At 41.5% G+C, this 20,651-nt stretch overlaps 1 protein-coding gene across 4 annotated transcripts in view; it reads left to right on the top strand.

Annotated features, from left to right (window-relative positions):
• PLEKHG1 (pleckstrin homology and RhoGEF domain containing G1) overlaps positions 1–20,651 on the top strand; it is a 101,297-nt gene that overhangs the window by 45,862 nt on the left and 34,784 nt on the right. For 2 of the 4 annotated variants that reach the window (XM_028723660.2, XM_028723658.2), the window contains exon 3: positions 17,158–17,696. In XM_028723660.2, coding sequence (XP_028579493.2) covers positions 17,158–17,696 — 539 coding nt within the window. Of the gene's footprint in view, positions 1–244; positions 404–11,807; positions 12,021–17,157; positions 17,697–20,651 lie in introns of those variants that run through there. The other 2 variants (XM_028723661.2, XM_028723662.2) reach the window with 2 other exon arrangements.

Here is a 20,651-nt window from a genome sequence, read left to right as displayed (position 1 = left end):
TGGTTGCCAGCAGTGGTATCAAAAAACTGCAGCTTTAAAAATCAAAACCGGAGGGTGGCTCTTAGCCACTTGTTAATCTTGTGTTGAACACCTTTCAGTGAATAGCCATTTAGGCTGGTTCTTTCGGAGAATTCATTAGCGATCCCGTGGGTGTGCGTGCGCGCTCTCTCTCTCTCTCTCTTTCTTTCTCTCTCTCTCATCGGTATGTGAATGTGGTGTTGTTTGTTTTTGCCTCACTTTGCAGATGCATTTCTAGGCAGCTGCATCTCTATGTATAAAATGCCCAAGAGCAGCTTTAAGCCAATTTGCAAAATGAACAATTGATTTAATGGAGTGTGGGTAGGCTTACCCATCCAGCCCTGTGAAAAATGAGCTTGTTTGTTGCAGAGGAAGCATCTGTAGGGTAAGCAATTCTTTTCTTGTACTTCCTTTGATTCTTGTTAACTCTCCTCTGTGTCTGTTTTCTCCTCTTATGCATCTTTACACGTACTGTGTTGCATTCTTATAACTGTGTGTCTTAAGCACGTTTGAAAGGATTTTGCTCAAAAATGAATATAACTGTGTTTTGTCAGCTTCAGCTTTTATGCCTTTTCATAGCCTGCTTTCTTGTGATTGCCAAAAGCCTCCAGTCCTGGGCTTGCTTCCTTGGAAACAAGTCCCATTTAACTTGCATGGATTAGGATGAAAATATATGAAAACAATGTCCTATTGCTTGTAATATTTATAGATTCAAAAAGGTTATAAACACACTGCAGCAGCTTTGCTTTTGCTTTTATCATAAGTGTGTGTGTGAGTGTTATAGAGTCAACAATCTAAGAAAATAGATAAGGGGTTTGGGGTGACCAAAGCTTAGGAAAGAAACCTGATAAATGTCCAGAAATAAGCATTTCAGTCTTCAGATAATAGCATCTTGGAAGTTTCTTCCAAAGGAGTTAGATATCCTTGGAGATAAATGCAGCCATCTCATAATGACAATTCCTTTTAGTTGAAAACTATGTAAAATATTTTCGGGATGGTATCACTGCTCTTTGGCTTGTGGCATTGAATGGAATATCCCAAGACTACAGTCTGAGTGCAAGGCAGAGGTGGGGGCTCAACATTCAATTGCTCCCTTTGATCCCACATTTGCTTCTGCACCACCCGGTCTGCAGAAGGCAGACTAGTGAGGCTGAATGGCAAGTGACTTGCCCAAGGTCACAAACTTGAGTTCAAGGCATAGCTGTCAACGTTTCCCTTTTTTTAAGGGAAATTCCCTTATTCCAAATAGGATTCCTTGCAAGAAAGGGGAAAAGTTGACAGCTATGGTTCATGGCAGAGAGAGGTCTGAGCTTTCTGAAACTCCCAACCTTCCAAATCAGTTTGCCTTCAACTAACTTAGCTAAAAACATTCAAATCTCAATTCAGCTCCTCCAACCCCCCTCAGTTAATTTCAAGAGACGCATGTTCATTCTGCCCGGCCTTCCCAAAGAGAGAAGCCACCTCTTACCTCCTGCTTAGTGAGGCTAGGTGTCCATTTTCCTCTTCCTTTACCTGATGAACTTGGTAAAGAGGAATGAAGGGCAATTGCCCCCCCCCCCAAAAAAAACCCTTAGCCTGCCACCATGATACTTTTCTCCACTGTACTTCTCAGTGCAGTTGTCTCAGGACAGACAGAGGTGAACCTTTTTCACACTTTGTTCTGCATCAGCATCAGGGTTTTAGATCCTGACTGTCATCTTGATCCATAATCCTTTTGTCTGGTGCTTTCCACAATCCTTGCAACTATAATAGGATGCCATTTTTTGCTTCCAGACAAAGCATTCCCCACTAGTTGCAAGGTTACAAGAAGATTTTGAATGCTGCATTCCAAACTCTATTGTTAATTAATTAGTGAGTTGTCTCCACTGCTTGTGTGAGTGAAAGGCAGCTTGCAAAACTGATTTTTCCCTTCCTCCCCTGTCCCCAATAACTCTTTCCAGAGGATATGGGGTCTCTCCTGGACAGGTGGGACTGCACTGCAAGGCTGAAGGTTCAAAAATTAAGAGAGGGCTCTTGCTTTAGCATGATCACTGCTACATATATACCTTTTACATACACATCTGATCAAAATCTCTCTTGCTGTGGGTACTCCACACTTTGTGTTTATTTGTCCTGAACAGTTAAAGCAATATACATACAATGTATCTATTCCCTCATTAGTTTGTATAATTAAATGTAACCATTGGATACAGTTACAGGCTTTACTGAACTTCATCTGTGGCTTTGTAGCTGCATTGTCTCTATGCAGTCACTGCTTAGCTGGCTTATTTCACTGCCAAAGAGGCAAGCTCTTTTAAAAATAAATGTACAACAGCTAGACTCTTTGTGAACTGCTGCTGGAAATAATGCAAAGCTGAAGTCTGCTGTATAAATGATTCTGTCCTTAATGCACATGTTCATTCTGCTCACTGCTCTTGCATTATACTTAAAAAAAAAAAAAAAAAAACCATAATCTTTACCTAGTACCAAAGCAAAAAAGTTGAATTTTGGCAGGTCTGGGACCCAAAGAAACTGCATAAGCAGTTCCAAACATCCAGCCGGCCTTAGACTTGTGTTTCCTAAGCTTAAGCATATGGCATGACAAACTGCTTTAGAAACATAGGGTACTTTAAAGAACAGTTTGTTATATGGCATGAGATGGGGAGTGGGTGGGCAAAACTATTTCATAGTAAGTAACTCTTTGGATTCTGGCCCAGATATTTTGTAGATATCATTTGCATAGAGAGAGTTCTAAAAGATACAAAATTTGCATGGAAAACTTGGAGTATGCCAAGCCTAGTCATTCCTTATCCTTTTAAATAAAAAGGAGAATTGAAGTGGGGTGGTAGTGGTTAACAGCTGCTTCCAGAGAAACACTGATTTTCCACCAAGCATGCCAGCTAATAGCTCTTATGAGAGGGTTATGCTTAGTGCAATAGTAACCAGTCTAGTGGCCTCCCAGAGACTCGCCATGCTCTGGGGTTCATTCAGTAGTGAATGTGCCGCATTGTTCAGCAATGAAACGTCTGCACAGGCTGAGAGTTACTGGCTTTTTGTTTCCTTTTAAAAGTGGAGAAGTAGCAATTATCTCATTTCTTCAGTGATGTAACCAGAATTAGCATTAGTACTTCTAGAAGGTGGCTGATACCAGTGTGAAAACTCTTCGTGCCAGAACGATGTGTTATGATACGGTAAATCATCACACAAGACACCACTTACAGCAGTCTTTGCATGATGATCATAATGTGGCACAACTATACAGTCATACCTCAGGTTACAGACGCTTCAGGTTGCGCGTTTTCGGGTTGTGCATCACGCCGAACCCAGAAGTACCGGAATGGGTTACTTCCTGGTTTCGGCGCATGCGCAGAAGCACTGAATTGCCACCCGTGCGCGCGCAGTCGCGGCACTCCCGCAGGGATCACGTTTGCATCACGTTTGCAACCCGAGCGTCCACTGTATTTTCTTTAGCTGCTTCATTTCTATGCTTTCCCGCAAATTACCCACAATTTATGTGATTGCGGGATCACTGACTACTTTACTCCTTTGATCCTAGTGGCCTACTGCAGCATTCTTCCATTGGTAGCAGGCCCTTGGCTTTCATTTGTCCTTTCCAGAGGTGCCACATTCTTGTTAATGTATCCTGGTGACTGTGCTCTCTGCTATATATTTTTTAAGTCATGGAGTCTTTCTTGTAGGGCTTTAGAAAGTGACCAGTTAAATGTTCTGCAGTTGGCAGGTAAGTTTAAGAAAAGATTTTGGTGCCTTGCTCTAATCTTAAAGTGAGAGGGTACAGACCCCTCCCTGAGCCCACGACTTCACTCAGAAAGAATAGAAATATTATGAGATCCAATCTGGATATGGTATTTTGCATTTTTAAAAGCAGTTTTATTCTGATTTCATGTTCCATTGTGCAAGGCTAAACAGCAATTGAAAATATTAGGAATGGTCTAGTCCAGGCCTGTCCAACTGGCCGATCATGGGCTGCTGTCCCTAGTCAATCCTGGTTGATCTACAACTCTGATCTGATCTCTCCACCTAAAAAAAGCTCCACAACTCTGGTCCCTCCCCCTAAAAAAATCTCCACAACTTTTGTCCTCCTCCCTCCAAAAAGCTCAAAAACTCTGGTCAATCAAATGGGTAGATCACTGCCAGTTTATTTATAGTGGGAGTAGACTGTAGTCTCTTGGAAGTTGGACACCCCTGGTCTAGTCTACCTATTGCAGTCAGCTGAAAATGGTAGATTCCTGCTGTGTGTAGCCTGAATTACCCCACTTTGCATCCTGGGTGCAAAAGTAGGGTATTTCCTGCCCCCTTATTGTGCAGCAATTTATACATTGTTTTTGTACTGTTCATCACACTTAAATTTAGAAGTCTTTACAACAGAACGAACAGTGTTCAACATTCAGTGTCTTTTGCCAAGCAGATAGCCTGGGACACCCCCTTTTTTCTTTTGAAAATGGATCATTGCATAATTAAAGAGTTGGCCTATATAGGTGACTTGTTTCCATAGCAGCTAAAGGTCAGAAATGTCATTTGGAAGGAGTAACATCAGCATAATACACAGTATATTATGAATTGAAAAATCCCTCTTATTTGAAAAACTATTCATTTATTTGACATGAAAACTGGTGGGGTATATAAGGTGGACATCAGGGTAGCGGAAACCCAAATTTGTGCATAAATGTGGAGTAGTCCTCCCTCATTACAAGCTCCATTTCTGACTTCGCTATCACAGATGACATATCTGTGCCACCACTAACCCTTTCAGTGTTAAGTTCGAGACAAGAAGGAAAGGCTTTTGAGAGCATGCTTGCAATGCAAGATTTGAACCGCAGTACTGATCAGTTCATAAATTAGTTACAAATTGCAAAACAGAGGTAAATTTATAGTTTATTGAGTTAATCCAGGATAGTCCATTACCTCAGATAAGGGGGAAGGAAGCTTTGTGTCTGTTGCTCTTGAATGTAACTCATGCTAATAGATGAATATACTCTGAAAGTTCCTAATTATGCACCCTTCAGTTACAAAAAAAATAGAATCAACAATGTAAAGTGAAAAAGTGCAGTGTTTTATATCTGCGGGAAAATTTCTGATGCTTACCATACTGTGGCCCTGCTGTGCACATGTAATGAGAGCAGCTTGACCTTTCTGTGTGGTCAGTGTTTTTGCTGTTACTCATTTGTGTTGGAAACTTTGTGTGGAAGGCTTTCTTCTGCCGACCCATGGGGTAGGGAAAGATCAGGGTGGAATGCAGCAAAGCCCGGTGCCACTTGAATGTATTCATGAACGTTTAGGGCAGTTGCGTTTAAAAATGGCAACTTCGCCAATGCCCCTTAAACTATTTTCGCACAGTTGGCTGCTTTACGCCTAAGACAATAAATACGGCAGTTATATTTAAGTCCGTTCGAACTAGACAATGTTCTTCGTTGTAGATTTTGTAGGCATTAGCCTGTTTAACACAGTGCTGTTTGAAACAGCTTGCGCTTCTTTAAGCAAGTGGGCAGTCAGTGGCAGTGGGGGGGGGGGACAACTCCTCTTCCTTACTCCACTGCTGCCAGCCCATTGACTTAAAGGAGAAGTGTGTGCTGCTTCAAACAGCATTTCTGCTAAGGGATTTAAGCCTCACTTCCCAGCTGATGAGCAGGGATTAAATACCGCTGCCTTGGCTCCACGATCCTTTTCCCTGCCAGTGCAGGATTATATGCTGCCTTCCCACCTATCAGTTGGCATCACCAGTGACAGCTGGTGGGTGTGTTTTTAGGAAATTGCCTTGTGGGTCAATTTTGTCCCATGAGTTGGAGGTTTCCCCACCCCTGATTTAAGTAGGAGTCCACCAATTTTCTTGGGAGAAAGCTTCAGGGAGTCAGTCTTCTGTTCTTCATATCTAGATTCCTAATAATGTAAGAAGCTTGGCTGGACCAGAGCAAAGGTCCATCTAGTTCAGCTTTCCTATCCTGTATTAGCCAACCAGATGCCCGTGGAAAACCCGCAAGAAAGACGGAAAGTGCTATAGCAGTCAATCCCAGTGTTCCCTATAGCATATACCTAGATACTTCTTTCTCTTGCTAGCTTTTGCTCCCCACTGATGTGAAATATGCTGATATTAGTTATATGGGCAAAGGATAAACTGGTGAGCTAGATTTCCCCAAATCATTCCAAAAAAATGTGACGTCTTCATTTTTAGCAGATCAAAAAATCATAGCACAGAGTACGCCACCTACAAATACCTAGGCTTACCTTACTTTATTTCAAACCTTAGAAAAATAGTATCCTAATATATAAATAATAAATTTTACCTGATCAATTAATAAAGCATTGTAAATAACTTATAAACATATATATTATCCAGGAACTTGTCATTCCCAAACATTGTTTGTTGAGACCCTTGTTCTAGAAATTTAATTGTCCAATTTTTCTGTTTCCTAAGATACGTAAGTTCCAGCAATGTTACCATATTCCAAATCATTTCATATCTGTGTAGGATTAGGAAAATCTTTACCCTCTGATTATATGCTCTCATTCTAAGATTTCCTTCTTTCCATATGCTCATCCATCACCTGTGTTAGGACTACCTGGAGGAGCATTAGCAATGTGAGTGGAAGGAGGGTGTATTCTACAAAAACATAACAAGTCAACATCTTTTCCAAATCTTCTCTCAGGGAGTGGGGAATACTTTGGAAATGGAGTTGACCTAAGTGCTAGTGGGTCGAAAAGCTTGTAAGGTAAGGAATTAGGCTGGAGGCAAGGCTTCAAGCCCAGCTGTTAATTAAAAGTGCAAACTAATCCAAAGGAGTCAACCAGTTTTGGTTGTCATTGGTAACTGGGCATTACTGGTGGTTGCCACAAACGCTTCACATCCTTTTATTATTCCAAAATGTGCTGAGAAGGGGATTCAGGGAAGGAGTTAGTTTCACTTCATCTGGGTTTTGCTTTGTTTTGAGACAATTCATGATCCTTCACCTCAAGTCAGAATTGGTTTAGTATTTATCACCATTTTCTGAAAATTCTCAGGGGTGGAAGTTAGCTGTTGAATGCAAGATTCTCCCCCACTTTTGTTCATATGCCGGCAAAACACCCCTGTAGTCATGAATGCCAACTGCACATGTGTTGTATATTACCTTTGCTTTCTAGCTGGAAAGTTGATGCTCAGTTTAACACATACAAACTTATATTACGAAGTTCGTCAGCATTCAAGCAGCAAGGATCAACCTTGGTGCTTCCAAATGTCTCTAAAGCATTGCACAAGGTGAGTGACTGGGTGGCCAAGAGAGTTCTGTCTACCCTGCCCAGCATGAATAGAGCATCCCACACCACCCTTTGAATTCACTCTGATGCAAGGATAACTTGTGGGAAGGAAGACATGTCTCTGTGTTTTGAATTCAGGAGCAGGCTAAAGCTGGACTTGAACTGTCATAAAGTTGTGGAGTAATCTTCTTTGGAAGAGGCTAAGTCAATTGCTTTGTCTTCATGTACAGTTATCTCCGAAGTGCAGTTAATTTAATGGGAAAGTAAGAATAGCAAAGTCTAGGTGACTGGCCATTTAACTGCTTAGCTCATGGGTAGGCAAACTAAGGCCCGGGGGCTGGATCCGGCCCAATCGCCTGCTAAATCTGGCCCATGGACGGTCCGGCAATCAGCATGTTTTTACATGAGTAGAATGTGTGCTTTTATTTAAAATGCATCTCTGGGTTATTTGTGGGGCATAGGAATTCGTTCATTTCCCCCAAAAAAATATAGTCCAGCCCCCCACAAGGTCTGAGGGACAGTGGGCTGGCCATCTGCTGAAAAAGTTTGCTGACCCCTGGTTTGGCTGTTGAAGAGACAAGCTAGTCTTTGGTGGTACAAATTTTAAAATTTAAATAAAAAAGCTTATCTCTTCAGCTGCAGAAGTGATAGCTGTGCAGACTTCAAAGAATAGTAGGGTAATAACTGGAACCTAGTGATGGTGGTTTGGGGAAACTGAATTCCACAGACGGAAGCTTTTGAGCAAGGGGTGAGTGAGGAAGTCTATTGCAGGAAGTCTGGAGGGAGCCCTTCCTCTCTTGCTGTAAGTTGCAGAGGAGGAAAAATCCATTTTGATGAACAGAACCATAATCTAGAGTTTACAAAAATAACAAAAGCATTGTGTAAATAAACCTTTCTAGCATTTCTGTGTTATGACCCTGAGAAAGAAAATAAGGTGACTGACAAAGAACAAACTGGAAATAGATCTTATTGGTGGGAATATATTGCACTCCTAGAATCAGCAGTGATGTTGTCAGTCTACTACTAGAAGGATAATGTATTTGCCTCCATAGTGCTTTGGAATATAGTGGAAAATTTGCAGATCACAACTGGAATCATTTTGGCTATAAGGTTGGGTGGGTGGGGGTTTTCAAACAGTATTCTGTCAAGCATCTTATTAAACTTTTAAAAGTAAGAAAGAAAGCATTTTCTGCAAACTGGAATCAATGTATATACAATGTGTGTACAAAACTTGGGTTTTTAGCATATCAGCAAGATAAAAGCTTTTGTTTTATATAGAAATCTCTGCAGTATGATGTACAGGTTTAAATAATCATTGCACTGCATTGCAGAGGGTTATTAATACATTGCCCTGCACTTTGGGGAAGAAGTCAGAATGTCCTCTAGAAGATCCTGAGTTGACTGTAGTTCATTTATGGTTTGTTAAGATTCCTGAAGTAGGAAACTTAATGCTTGCAAATCATTAAATTGAGACCACAATATTCCCCTCGGTCATTTATAGTTGATTTGCATTTAGGAAATGTATATGTTTTTGAAAGCATGGTTAATTTTTATGGCAAAGGGGCACTCAAAACAATACATTTCTCAACATTTCAAACAGACAGCTTTTTATAATAATAATAATAATAATAATAATAATAATAATAATAATAATAGAGACTTGCAGCAATAAACAAAACTGAGATCCCATTTGGACAAAATAATATTCTCTTTATAGAATATCCTTTTATAAATGTCCACATCTTCCATTTCCTGCTCTGGCAATTCTGTGAATTTTCAGAGGTCGTTACATTGGATAGTAGTAAAGATAACTTTACTGTAGATTAAAAAGAAAACTTTATTTCAATGTTGCAATAAACCATGTCTATGTGGGAATTCCACATGCTGCCAGTTAAGCTTTTAATGTAAAAACAAAACTACATGAACCGCTACTCAGTGTGCTAAACCTCTGGTCCACAGTGTACCACATGGTAATGGAGATCAGCATAGTGACACACTATGCTGGGTTTAGACATGCTGAATGAGCACACCTGAGCCCTGACACGTACCTTGCAGAAAGATGTCCACAGAACAGTTTGAGACAACGTCCCTTATGTGACCATTGTGCATTGTTTGAAATGTAGTTTTTCAATTTCTCTGATTCTTATCTTGTATCAGCTTGAGGGTTTCTAAGGTCAATCGCCTAAACCTGAAGTGATGTCATCAGTCATGAGGCCCTATCAGGATCAGGCATGGATTGGCAGGATCAGACAGATGAGGCGGATGAAGGAGAATTGGGGAGGAGTGTTGCAGAAACTGGGGTTGGATGATGGAAGTTATCTTGCTACTGTGGAACAGGAAGCAAGGAATGCTAGCTCTCCCCTCTGTCCTTCAGACAGAGAGGAGAGCCTCATAGGAGACTAGAGAAGGCCCCAATCAGCTGATGGCGGGTGGGGTGGTGGTGGAAATAAAGTAGAAGGCAGCAAAGGTGGATGCAGCCTTGTCACCAAGGACTGATATAGCCAAGGCAAGATAATTGGGTTTTTAATTTAAAAACCAGTATGACATACTCACATTCTCTTAATACTTAAGGCATAGATAATATGTATGTAGTGCTGTTTGAGTATGGACTTTTGCTTGAAAAACATTGCTGGGTCATACCAAGGTCCAGCATATTTTGAAATCAATATGTGATAGCTGGTTTTGTGGGATGGGTTTTAATATATAAGAGAGGCTATAGGCAGGTAAAATGCTTATATTTACAGAAGAAACAGTCTTAGGCATGTGCCTGAGCTGGAGCAAGCAGAGGGCATGTATGCCCTCATTGCTGGTCAAAGGAAGGGAGGGGGGAACATGAAATGCTTCTTTGTTTCTTCCCACTCCAGAGAGGAGGGGAAATGACTTCATAAAGAGCCCTCTCTGCCAATTATATTTCTATGGTCTGAGTCTCTGCCTATCAGCAATACACCTCTGTGGTCGTTACTTCCAAAACTTACTAACTAACAAGAATATGCATTGTTGGATTTGACTGCAATCTCCCATAGGTGTACAGTGGTACCGCGGGTTAAGAACTTAATTCGTTCTGGAGGTCCATTCTTAACCTGAAACTGTTCTTAACCTGAAGCACCACTTTAGCTAATGGGGCCTCCCGCTGCCGCCGCACCACCACTGCACAATTTCTGTTCTCATCCTGAAGCAAAGTTCTTAACTTGAGGTACTATTTCTGGGTTAGAGGAGTCTGTAACCTGAAGCGTCTGTAACCTGAAGCGTCTGTAACCCGAGGTACCATTGTACCAGAAACTATATGACCCATGATGGTTTGATGAGATTGTTGGAGACCTCTTACATTCAAGATGTGTGCTCCATCTGTATGCAGTGCAATTATTAGACAGACTGAAATTTGTGAAATTGTGGCCTGGTAGTTTTGATATTAGGGACGCGGGTGGCGCTGTGGGTTAAAGCCTCAGCGCCTAGGACTTGCCGATCGAAAGGTCGGCGGTTCGAATCCCCGCGGCGGGGTGCGCTCCCGTTGTTCGGTCCCAGCGCCTGCCAACCTAGCAGTTCGAAAGCACCCTTGGGTGCAAGTAGATAAATAGGGACCGCTTACTAGCGGGAAGGTAAACGGCGTTTCCGTGTGCTACGCTGGCTCGCCAGATGCAGCTTTGTCACGCTGGCCATGTGACCTGGAAGTGTCTCCGGACAACGCTGGCCCCCGGCCTCTCAAGTGAGATGGGCGCACAACCCTAGAGTCTGTCAAGACTGGCCCGTACGGGCAGGGGTACCTTTACCTTTACCTTAGTTTTGATATTACTAACATTTTAGAAGTACCTGATCCAGGTATAACGGTAGTGCAGAACTGGACTGGACATAATAAGTGCCCTGATACCATTACTGATACCATTACCTGGCATTGGTGTTTATTTTGTTGTATGGCTGCATATCATAGTTTGAATTATTTATTTTTTTAAAAAACCCACTAAAAATATTTATAGTGTTTTCTGTTCATATTTTTATATTCTTTAAAAATGTAAATGCTTCATCAGGTATATGTATATGCAAACTCCTCTCTGTCCTATATTTAAAATTTTTTTTTAGCAAGAATGCATCCTTTTAATTTAAAGAAAATCTTTGATTTCTATTTTTTGCAGTGGTGGGGGAGGGCAGATAAAAAGTTAAGGTATAAAGGCCAAAATATTGCTGTTAAATTTGCAGTGCAGCATCAGCCATTTTTAATATGCCAAAACTGTCTTCACATGTTGGTGCAAATTAAGGGGTATCAATTTACCTATTTCTGTACTTTTAAAACTATTATTCTCCTGCACTAACAGGACAGTTATGATTTTATCTGTCCCAGCTCATATTTTCTTTGCATTTTTCTCAGTGTTGTATAGAGTTAATCACTGGTTGAAGGAAAGCAATCAGAATGTTGGGAGCTGCTCCCTCCCCCACCTGAAGAGACTAGTTAGTGGCGTGTTGCTCAGTGAAGTGTGCATTTAAAGTTACCCACAGTGGTGTCTATTGTCCTGTTCCTGAATTGAATGATGTCATGTTTCATTTAAGGCTCTTAGCGATGCCGACGACTGCATTTGGTGTGGGCAATGAGAAAGTGGTGAATCAGGTTCCTGTGGAGCCTTTTGTGCATTAGGGTTTCGATAGCCGAAAGCTGACTCAGGCAGTATTTCTACCGAAGGAGCTGAATAGGCTAGCGAGACCATCTCATTTTACCTTAGTGCCGGAGCGAGGTGATTTGGGGGAACTGCCGGAGTTGGAGAATGCATTTATCTTCTATTACACAGGTAGGTTGCAAGTTGTGTGAGGGAGCGTAAGGGAGAGAGAGGGGAGCTTGTCCGTTCACTGCGTAAGGAGCATTGAAGACATTCCACAGTGGTGAGATACCGTCGCAGAGGACTTTCCTTTGGAACAGTGCTTGGGGACTCAAACGTGTTGTATGCTATGACAGAAGACTGTGTGATAGAGCCAGGTAGCTTATTTGAGCTTGGGAAACAAAAGGCAAACTGGTGGGCGAGTTTGTAGGGCATTTGGGAGCATTTGAAAGGAGCCCATCACTGGCTGCAGGTTTTGCAGTTCTTGAATGGGCTGTTGAATATTTCTGTAGTGTGCTGAATTTGCTTTGTATGCTGTAATGAATACAGTTTTAGTGGCCCTGTTTGAAGACTGTTGAAGATGATTGTGGTTTGTTTGTTTTTTATTACATTGCAGCTAAACTGCCCATGCTGCCTATGCAAAGTGGTGTTTGATGTCATCTATGTTCAGGACAGAGTGCCGTATCTGTGTGGGAAGTTTCTGTGACAGTAACAGCATCTGTGAGTGTGTGCGCACTGTAAGGTGGTCAAGCTCTGGAGCATGTCGTCCTTACCTTTCAAATAAAATTTGATTACAACTTTTTACAAGCAACCTTTTTTACTCTTGTGTTGTGCAGCAGCATGACCTTAATTGCTTAAAAGCTCCCTAATTAAATTATTAAGAATGGAAATAGCTCAGATTAACATTTGATTTCATGTGGAATGAATGATAATTATTTAGTGGTGTAATGCTGATTATGTGGATAATAATTTTAAAATTAAGTGTTTCAGGGAGGCAACAGCATGAATCGTGTGCTTTAATGTGGGATGCAGATGTCCGCATGTAGTTTCACCAATTAGTATAAGGAATGCAAATGAGTGTGAAGTCTCAAATGTGGCACTGTTAGATTTATCAAGCTACATTATTTTGACCTTTGAAATTGTCAGAAATAAGAGCGCTTTCAGTGATTGCTGTCAGCATAACCATCGAAAGCATCAGCATCTCCTAAAATGCATAATGAATGGCAAAAACCTGAATGTGGCATGCTTGATATCAAAACCTCATGTAAGTTAATATTAGACTATTAACCATGGGAAACTTATTTTTTCATATTTGATCTTGCAACATACAGTTTCTAGTACTAAAGTTACCTGTGAGTGCATTTCCCAGCCTGATATTGTAACACTGTCTCTCTAGTTCACTCTGTGCATTTGTTTGTGTTTAAAGTCTCTTGTTGGCATATCAGCGGTATGTGCCTTCACAGGCAGTAGGCCAGACAGGGTGGGGAGCTTAACTACATTTGTGGAAAGGTATGGGCAAGAAAGGGATCATGTTGCTGAAACACATTTATCTGTGAGTGTTGATAAACATGCAATTAGCCCTCTTTCCATTGCTTAGCTTGCACAAACCAAACCATAGCCCTGTCAGTTGTAGATCTATGAAAGCATATAGAGCTGGCATTCTTCCCCCTGCCCCAGTGCACAATAAAAGGGTGAAAATGGATTTAATGTTTGATAAAAACCTGTTGCCCAAAATGCTGTCGTCTTGTTACCCACCCCCACTCCAGTATAATTTTGCCAGATTTACCCCAATACTTCCTTGCCTCTACAACTGGCAGCCAGTGATATGGAGCAGGGTGGCAGAATTTGGGGGAATGAAATGTTAAGCCTAACCAAATCTTATAAAGTAGGACAATTTGCTTGACACAAACATCCATTTTCTGCAGCAACCACATGTCAAGCACCTTGGGTATTTCCACTGAAATATGCTTTCTGCAGAGGTATGTACCATGGGATTACAGTGTTTAAAGGGATCTCATAGACCATAAAATGCAGCATCCTGTTCTTTTGGTCTAACGTTTATTAGAATTCTAGATCTCCTTAAAGACTCACATATATTTATGATCGTAACATTATTTTTTGCAACAAATGTTGCCTCTATGCATTACCATTCAGCAGCAGACCTGGATATCCACCTGAACTAAAAATTTCTGTGTCACTTACTGCTTTCCTTGGGCCAGGTCTCCCCTACTTAAAGGCCTCTAAGACAGGACAAAAGAAAGGACCATTGCAGTATGCAGAAGGCCCCAGGCTAAATCCTTAGCCTCTCCAGTTAAATGGTTGGGTTGCAGGTGATGGACCTCTGCCTATGGCATTGGAAAGATGCTGCCAATCACAACACTGAGCTACTTGACTAAATGGTCTGGCCTGGCATAAGCAAGTTTCCTTTGCTACTATGACCTTGAGAATCATCTTGTCCAGCCCCCTGCAATGCAGGAATCTCAACTGGATCATGCATGACCGATAGCCACCCAACCTCTGCTTAAAAACTCCTAGGAAGGAGAGTCAACACCTCTCATTGAAGTCTGTTGAACATCTCTTACTGTCAGAAAGTTCTTCCTGCTGTTTAGTCGGAATCTCATTTCTTGTAACTTGAATCCATTGATTCAGGACCTACCCTCCAGAACTTGCTCCATCCTCTATGTGACAGCACTTTAGATATTTAAAGATGGCTGTCATATTTGCTCCCAGTCTCCTCTTTTCCAGGCTAAACATACCCTATTCCCTCAGCTGTTCCTCATAAGGCTTGGTTTCCAGCCTCTTTATCATCTTGGTTGCCCTGCTCTGCACACATTCCAACTTGTCAATATCCTTAAATTGTGGTGCCCAGAACTGGACACAGTACTCCAGGTGTGGCCTGACGAAGGCAAAATAGAGTGGTATTATTGCTTCCCTTGATTGGGACACAATATTTCTGTTGATGCAGCCTAGAATAGCTTTTCCCCACTGCTGCATCGCACTAGTGCGATATTAAGCTTGTGGTCTACTAAGACCCCTAGATCCTGTTCACATGTACTACTGGCAAGCCATGTGTCCCCCATTATATTTGTGAAGCCTAAGTGTAGAACCTTACATTTGTCCTTATTGAAATTCATTTTGTTAGTTTTGAGCCAGTTCTCCAATCTGTTAAGGTCATCTTTAATGCAGCATCGGTTACCCCTCCCAGTTTGGTGTCATCTGCAAGTTTGATGGACATCTCCTCAATACCTGTTAGTTTTTAATTTTTCAGACACAGCTTTGTAATATTCAGATCCCATGAATTTGGCTGCAGAGCTTTCATGCTGTTAGGGAACCTGTGGCTCTCCAGATGTTCCTATATAGTACACCTCCCACCATCCTTGACCATTTGCCATGCTAGCTGATGAGAGCTGGAGTCCAGCAACATCTGCAGGTCTCAGGTTCTCCATCCCTGTCCTAAACCCTGGGTCAAGGTCCTCTAACTTGAAGGCTTTTAAGAGCAGAGCACATTACAACTTAATTAAAGCTAAGTGGTTGTAAAAAACGATCAAGATCTCACATTGCACAATATCTTCCTTTTTGATTGTATTGCCTTAAATGTGGCCCCTCCTGAGGAGTCTTTGCTTCCTTTTCTATAGTTTATATTACTGAACTGTGCAGTGTTGACAAAGTAAACATGACTTACTAGTTCATTCAGGTTATCTGTAAGTGAGACAGCGTATCAGTGAAACAGGAAGAAGGACTACAAAGTGATTGAAAGAAACAGGAACTCTTTCTGCCTCAGCTAAGGCAGCTAATCAGGTGTCCTTTGTCACAGATTTTAAGTTATACGTCTTTGTGATAAATTAACGGAAGACTTCCCCAGTTATCTTATTTATCCAGGTTTCAAGCCAGTCTAAATCTGCAGTGTATTTTTATTCTGGTTTTAGGGGTGTTTTTAATGCTGATAACACACATACATATTTCTTTATCAGAAACCAAGGAAAATTACTCCTTTTTCACTGAAGCTGCATATACTAATTTTTGTAATAATTTTGGTTGCTAATCACAAAAAACATTATATTTGTATTATTTCTTGGGCACAGAGAGAGAGAGAGCTGTGCAAGAGTGCAATGGTGAGGCTTAATGGAGCATCATAGCCACAGCCATCCTTCTGCAGTTTCACTGCTAGCAGCAGCCAGGGCAGAGTGTGGAGAACAGAGACTGTTCTGCTGTTCCAGCTCCCAGTCTAGTGCACCAAAGGGACTCAGATCAATTCTGTTGCTTGGTGGCATATGGGCAGATCCTGTGCTGGCTCATCCCTTCTCTGAAAACACTTCATTTCGGTGGTAGTGTCTTCCCAATTCCTCCAAGCCCACTCCAGCATGGTGGATCAGGGTTTTTGCTTACTCGGTTGAGAAAGTGTTGTCCACACCTTAAAGTTTTCACAAATTTATTATTTAAGTACATATATTCTTCTTCTTCTTCTCCCACCCATTTTAAATTAAAGTATGAAAACCTAATGAATTTGTAATGTCGCTGTGAACAGGCTAAGCAATTACTTACACATGTAAAATAGAAGATATATCCAGTAAATAGTATGCCAAGAGATCTTCAACTGTCTAATTTGAGTGTTCCTTCTCCAAACAAGAGGGGTGGAATAGAATCTCATCCCCATATATAAAGATAAAACTTAAATCTGAAAGCTCTCCTGTCCACATACAGTATCAAGAAGGAAAGAGAGAGGAAAAGAGTACAGTGGAAAACATACAAAGAAATTCTACAAACCAGTTTACAACTGTTACTAGCCCACCAAATGTTTCACTAGCTTATTTGCCAACTTTCCTTACCTGTAAGGCAGTGGTGTCCTTTTTTCAAAGAGGGCCAGATTTGATGAAGTGAAGGCTCGACCAAAGTTGTTAACCCTTTTTTTAGGATTGAGGTTGTTGTTGAGTTTTTATTAGGACTGAAATTGTTGAGCTTTTTTTAGGGTTGAAGTTCTTGAGGGTTTTTTTAGGATTTTACCCCAGGAAATAAACTGCCACTGGGGCCTGATTAAACCGACCGGCGGGCCGCATTCGGCCTGTTAAATGGAATTTGGACATGCCTGCTGTAAGGTATGCTTTCTCAGTACAAGCAATCAGTCAAATGGCTGTTTATATAGGCCTGAAGGAAGTGTCTAGGGAGAGACTCTAGGGAAGCCGGTTTATTATAGTAAATTGGGACTGTGAGTGATGATTTCAAATAGCTGTCAAAGGTAAGCAGGTTGGACGTCTCCCTTTTTGGGGAGGAGACTCAATGATAATGACGCTTCATTTAACAAAGGCATTGTTTCTTTTTCCTCCCCTTACAGATGGCTACCATTTGCCTCTTGCCGTGCCGCCTCCTGTGATGGTAGGCACGGCCCCCAAGACAACAGGGGAGAGCCTGCACAGAGAAGACGGACACTTCCACTACTGTGGGATTAAGACCATGGAACTGTCAGACAGTGACCGTCCTGTCAGCTTCAGCTCCACCTCATCTTCTGCATCCTCCAGGGATAGCCACTGTTCCTTTGGCAGCAGAACAACGCTAGTTTCAAACAACCACCTGGGCTTATTCAACCAGGATAAGGAAGCAGGGGCCATAAAGCTAGAGCTGAGCCCGGCCCAGCGATTTTCCAGCAAGGAGCTGAGAGAAAACAACCCTCCAAAGGAGCAGGCCTCTGACGGAAGTCTTGGGAGAAGGCCCAGTATGCCACGGAGAGCTGAATCTAAGGAAAGTAGCAGAAACTGTGTCATGTCCTTGATCGCTGAGCCTCCAAGCCCAAAGCTCCTGTACGTTGACAGAGTGGTCCAAGAAATCCTGGAGACAGAGAGGACGTATGTGCAGGATTTAAAAAGTATTATGAAGGTAAGTGGATCACTCTTAAACCCTAATGGGATGGACAATGTGCAAAATAAATCCTCTTGCAAACAATACCAAGAGCATGTGGCTTTATTGCAAGTCTTGCACTGAATGGGTATGTTGTGGTGGGCAGCTCAGTCAGCTTTCTGTGGGTGAATAAATGCTCTTGTCAGTTATGATATTGGGGCAGCAGCATAATTCCTATTTGTAGAGGTGTCTTCCTGGACAGGCAAAATGAATTGCTGGTAGTAGCTCCTGTAGTAGGGTTTTACAAAATCGTTCATTGTTTGCTAGATATTTTCTAGCATCGACTGTACCATGTTTTCAAAATCTCTTGAATAGTTTTGCCCTCAACCCATTTCTCTTTGTCATCAGGGTTTATAAACTGCTCCTGTTCCAGTGTTCATAGAATCTCTCATGAATCTCTACGGTTTCTCTAAAATGGTACTTGGTATTCTGAGCTGTTTTCTTCTACCATCACCCGCAGCAAAGATGCTGGGATGTGCACACACCCCATGTTTTCCTCATTATGTAGAGCTAGTGAAAGGTGCTCCTACTTTTAGGTGCAGCAGTGGGCCTCCAGCCACAAGGATATCATAAACCTTGAGTGGCCAAGGGAGACGGAACTCCACCAGTGACCAGAAACTTCCTGCCTCTGCTGAGTATTAATACCACACATATCACATCCAGTTCTCTCTATGATCAAACAAATGTGGAATTTGAATGTTCTTTTTGGTATAATGTGGAATTCTTGAATGTGTGACCAGCTCTTCCAAATGTTCCCCTATCCATGCTCCTAGGTGAACTATTTTTTATTTATTGCTTTGTCAGTTATGATTCTTTGGCCTCTTGTCCAGTGCAGACACAAATCATAGAGACAAACACGTAATCTGGAAATCTTATAATGTGTAGCTTCGGGCAATTCTCTCTGTTAAGTACATCACTAATCCGGAAAAGAAAATACTAGTCTGATGATGACACAAAAAAGCAGACAGCAAGGTAAAAAAGATTATCAAGGTTTGATATACAAAGGCATGTTTTCTTTAAAAAAAAAATAATCCCCAGAAACAAGTCTTTTCCTGCACAGTTGCATTAAGTTCTTTAACTGCTGGTTTATAGTAAAAATCATCTATATGGAAGGCATTTTAAAGGTTCTTAAACAAGAATGAAATAAAACTGCTAAAGCGAGCAATTCTTATGTCCAACATACTTGTCCTGCATAGATCTGAATAGGGTTTAGAAATTTCAATACAGCTGCTAACCCAGTTTTCAAATCTTCTTATTTTCACAATAAAAACAGTGTTTACTAACTTATAGAGCATAAAATAACTGCCAGTTTTTCAGTTGGAAACATGAGCACATGTTAAGAGATAACATTGGTGACCTCCAGTGCTGGATATTGGAGAATTTCTTTTTTAAAAAATAATGCTATATTTGGTGTAAGCTGCAATCTTACATTTCCTTCCCAAGTAGCCTTGGGAAGGCGTACAATGCTTCTCTGCCAGTGGAGAGGGAGGCTCACTGACACTACTATTGCTGGAAGACGCCGCTTTATCCAAATTATGGGAAATTCTGCTGGTTTTGATGCCCTTCTGACAGTGTTGCAACATGCAGGAGACAAAACATCCTGCAGCAGTTCATCAAGGCTTAGGGCAGCTTAGACATGTTTGAATTACAGGGGGTCTGTATGCTTCAGGGCTCACAATTTGGCTTTGCTCTCTCCTTCCCACTTTAACCTTTCAGTCCCCCTTCTGTCTCTTTTTAAACAGTGGAGAGGCTGCAAAAGGAAAGAGGCACGTGAAGCTTGAATGGGTGACCTTCTGTGTCCTGAACGATATCACCAATTCCTCCCGCAATTTTAGTGCTTCCTGCTAAGATTAATTTATGTGATGGTAGAGGCATTTCTCGCTAGCTGTCTACTTAGTAGTGACTCTCAATTCACTCTAAAACTATATTTTCTTGAGATTCTAATGGAAGGTAGGAACATATTTGGCATAAAGGAAGAGTCATAATTTTAGACCTGGTTTATTACAGATCTCCATGAGAATTAAATACACCTTTTGGTGGTATCCCTTTTCTGCCCCTTCTTATTTTTGAGGAGTAGTTAAGAATTGGAGTAGCAATAACCATGCTCAGATAGAGACTGAGAAGAACATAGTGTCTTATGCATTTGTACATGTGCTGAGATTTTTGAAATGTTCCTCAGTTACTGATGCTGAAGACACCACATGGCTTTTAAAAGGCCATGTCTGAAAAAACATTGCACTGACTGTTCTTGCTTTTTAGCTGTTAGCTGAGCCCCTGCTGAGGAGTTTTAGTAAATGTGGCATGTGGGTAGTGCCTTACATGGTTGCCAGTATTAACGGCGGTTTCACTACACGATTCCTCTCGTCTTGGGGCTTCTTTCCCTCTGACTTCCTAAAAGAGTACAACTCTGCTCCCTTTTTTTGTATGCTGCCTCATATTTGGGGTCAACTATCGTTCTTAGGAATTTACTTTGCCCATGCAGCATGCTTTATCCCAGAAAGTAGTCTCTAGAGCAAGCAAAAATGCAGGGCAGTGTCTGCCCTGTGGCAATCGGCTTGACTTTGTCAGAAGCAGCTAAAATGGTAGAGGCTTTACCTTCGCTTTGGCCTCCTGGGAAGGCAGTCATGAACATGCTTAGCTGTATGACAAGTGGTATAATCATCTAGTAGCTAATTAGAAGTAAGATGGCATTCTCCATGGTGTGATTAAAGTATTTCATATCACCTGGAAAAGGAAGGACTGCTATTGTGGCCACAGAATCCAGTCTCCCACCTCACATTTTCTCTTTGAACGTATACGCAGCTCGAAAGACTAGGTGCACACTTGAATAATTATGCCCTTCGAAGCCACAGGCGCATTACAACATATGCAGAGGTAGGCATTACTGTTTTTTGAGGGCAGTTGAGCCTTAAAAAATATTTGCTGACAAGGTTA

The sequence above is a fragment of the Podarcis muralis genome, chromosome 3 (genome assembly GCF_964188315.1).
Source record: "Podarcis muralis chromosome 3, rPodMur119.hap1.1, whole genome shotgun sequence".
Lineage (NCBI taxonomy): Eukaryota > Metazoa > Chordata > Lepidosauria > Squamata > Lacertidae > Podarcis > Podarcis muralis.
The sequence above is the reverse complement of the archived record's forward strand: the minus strand, read 5'-3'. Positions and strand labels throughout refer to the sequence as shown.